The sequence below is a fragment of the Orycteropus afer genome, unplaced genomic scaffold (assembly GCF_000298275.1).
Source record: "Orycteropus afer afer isolate SDZICR_OR568_19922 unplaced genomic scaffold, OryAfe1.0 scaffold00291, whole genome shotgun sequence".
NCBI classification, from domain to species: Eukaryota; Metazoa; Chordata; class Mammalia; order Tubulidentata; family Orycteropodidae; genus Orycteropus; species Orycteropus afer.
The window spans coordinates 2,253,631-2,255,267 of NW_006921878.1; the positions used below are offsets into that span (position 1 = coordinate 2,253,631).

The following is a 1,637-nucleotide window of genomic DNA, read 5'->3' on the forward strand; positions in this document are numbered from 1 at the left end:
TCTGTAAATCTTCACCCAAATCCTAATAATAAAAAAAAAAAAGTGCAAGTAACGAATGCAAGTAAAATTTTGCTGAAAAGAATTAAAAAATGGTGATAGCAGTACATCAACAGAGAACTTCCAGAAATGCACGCTGGATTCAGGAGAGCATGAAGTGAGGAATATCGTTGCTGATGTCAGATGAATCTTGGCTGAAAGCAGAGAATACCAGAAAGATGTTTACTTCTGTTTTATTGACTATATACAAAGGCATTCGACTGTGTGAATCATGACAAACTATGGACAACATTGAGAAGAGTGGGAATTCCAGAACATTTAATTGTGCTCATGGGGAACCTGTACAGAGACCAGGAGGCTGTTGTTCCAACACAGTGAAAGCTCTGTTTTCAGATCAGGACAGGTGTGCATCCAGATTGGACCCTTTGACCAGACTTGATTCAGTCTGTAGTTGAGCCAAGTGATCCAGCAAGCTGGACTGACGGAGGTCGGCAACTACAGGTCGGTTACATGTCAACAGACTTGATTCAGTCTGTATGCTGAGCAAGCGATCCAGCAAGCTGGGCCGACGGAGGTCGACAGCTACAGGTTGGTTACCTGTCAACATAAAGAAAACAGAAATCCTCGCCACTGGACCAGTAAGCAAAACCATGATAAACGGAGAAAAGATTGAAGCCATCAGGGATGTCATTACTTGGATCCGCAGTCATTGCCTGTGGAAGCAGCAGTCAGGAAATCAAGTGATGTGTTTCTATTGAGCCAATCTGCTGCCAGAGACCTCTTTAATGTGTTAAAAAGTGAAAATGTCACCTTGAGGACTGAGGTGCACCTGACCCACGCCATGGTATCTTCAGTCTCCTCCTATGCCTGAGAGAGCTGGGCAGTGAAGAAGGAAGACCGAAGAAGACTTGGTGCCCGTGAATTGTGGTGGTGGCGAAGAATATCGAATACACCATGGACTGCCAGAAAAATGATCAAATCTGTCTTGAAAGAATGCTCCTTGGAAGCAAGGATGGTGAGATTTTGCCTCCTGTCCTTTGGTCATGTTGTCAGAAAGGACCAGTCCCTGGAGCAGGACCACGCTTGGCAAACAGAGGAGGGCCTTCCATGAGCCGGACTGACAGTGGCTGCAACAGTGGGCTCAAGCACAGCACTGATTGGAGGAGGCAGGACGGGGCGGTGCTTCGCTCTGCTGGGCGTGGGGTGCTGTGAGTCGGACCGACCTTCGCCCCCTCCCTCCCCCCCCCACGAGCTGTGAGGAAGCAGCTGCCACAGCCCTTCTCCACAGGCAGCTGGAGGGTCGGGCTGCTGACCTTTCCGTCAGCCGCCAGGTGCTTCAGCTGCCCTCCCAGCAGGGCTCCTTCTTTGCCAACGCCAGTTTATCCAATAGACACAATTGTGTACATGCCCCGTGTATAAATATTTCCCAGTACATGCGTGTGCGTGTATATACACACATGCACACGTGTGTTTAGATTTGATCTCTGTACATATATGCGTACATACGTAGGTTTCCCTGTCCTTCCTCCAGTCCCTGGAGCACCTGGGCTCCGGGGGCCGGTCCTCCCTCCTTGCCCTTAGAGCAGCGACTCAGTAGGGGCCTCTGTCTTCCCACAGGCCATGTCCCCTGATGGAGAGGC

General features: G+C 49.7%; 1 protein-coding gene across 1 annotated transcript in view; it reads left to right on the plus strand.

Annotated features, from left to right (window-relative positions):
- Nucleotides 1-1,637, plus strand: part of FZR1 (fizzy and cell division cycle 20 related 1) — a 14,487-nt gene that overhangs the window by 9,345 nt on the left and 3,505 nt on the right. The window contains exon 12 of the mRNA XM_007951085.2: nt 1,615-1,635. Coding sequence (XP_007949276.1) covers nt 1,615-1,635 — 21 coding nt within the window. The remainder of the gene's footprint in view (nt 1-1,614; nt 1,636-1,637) is intronic.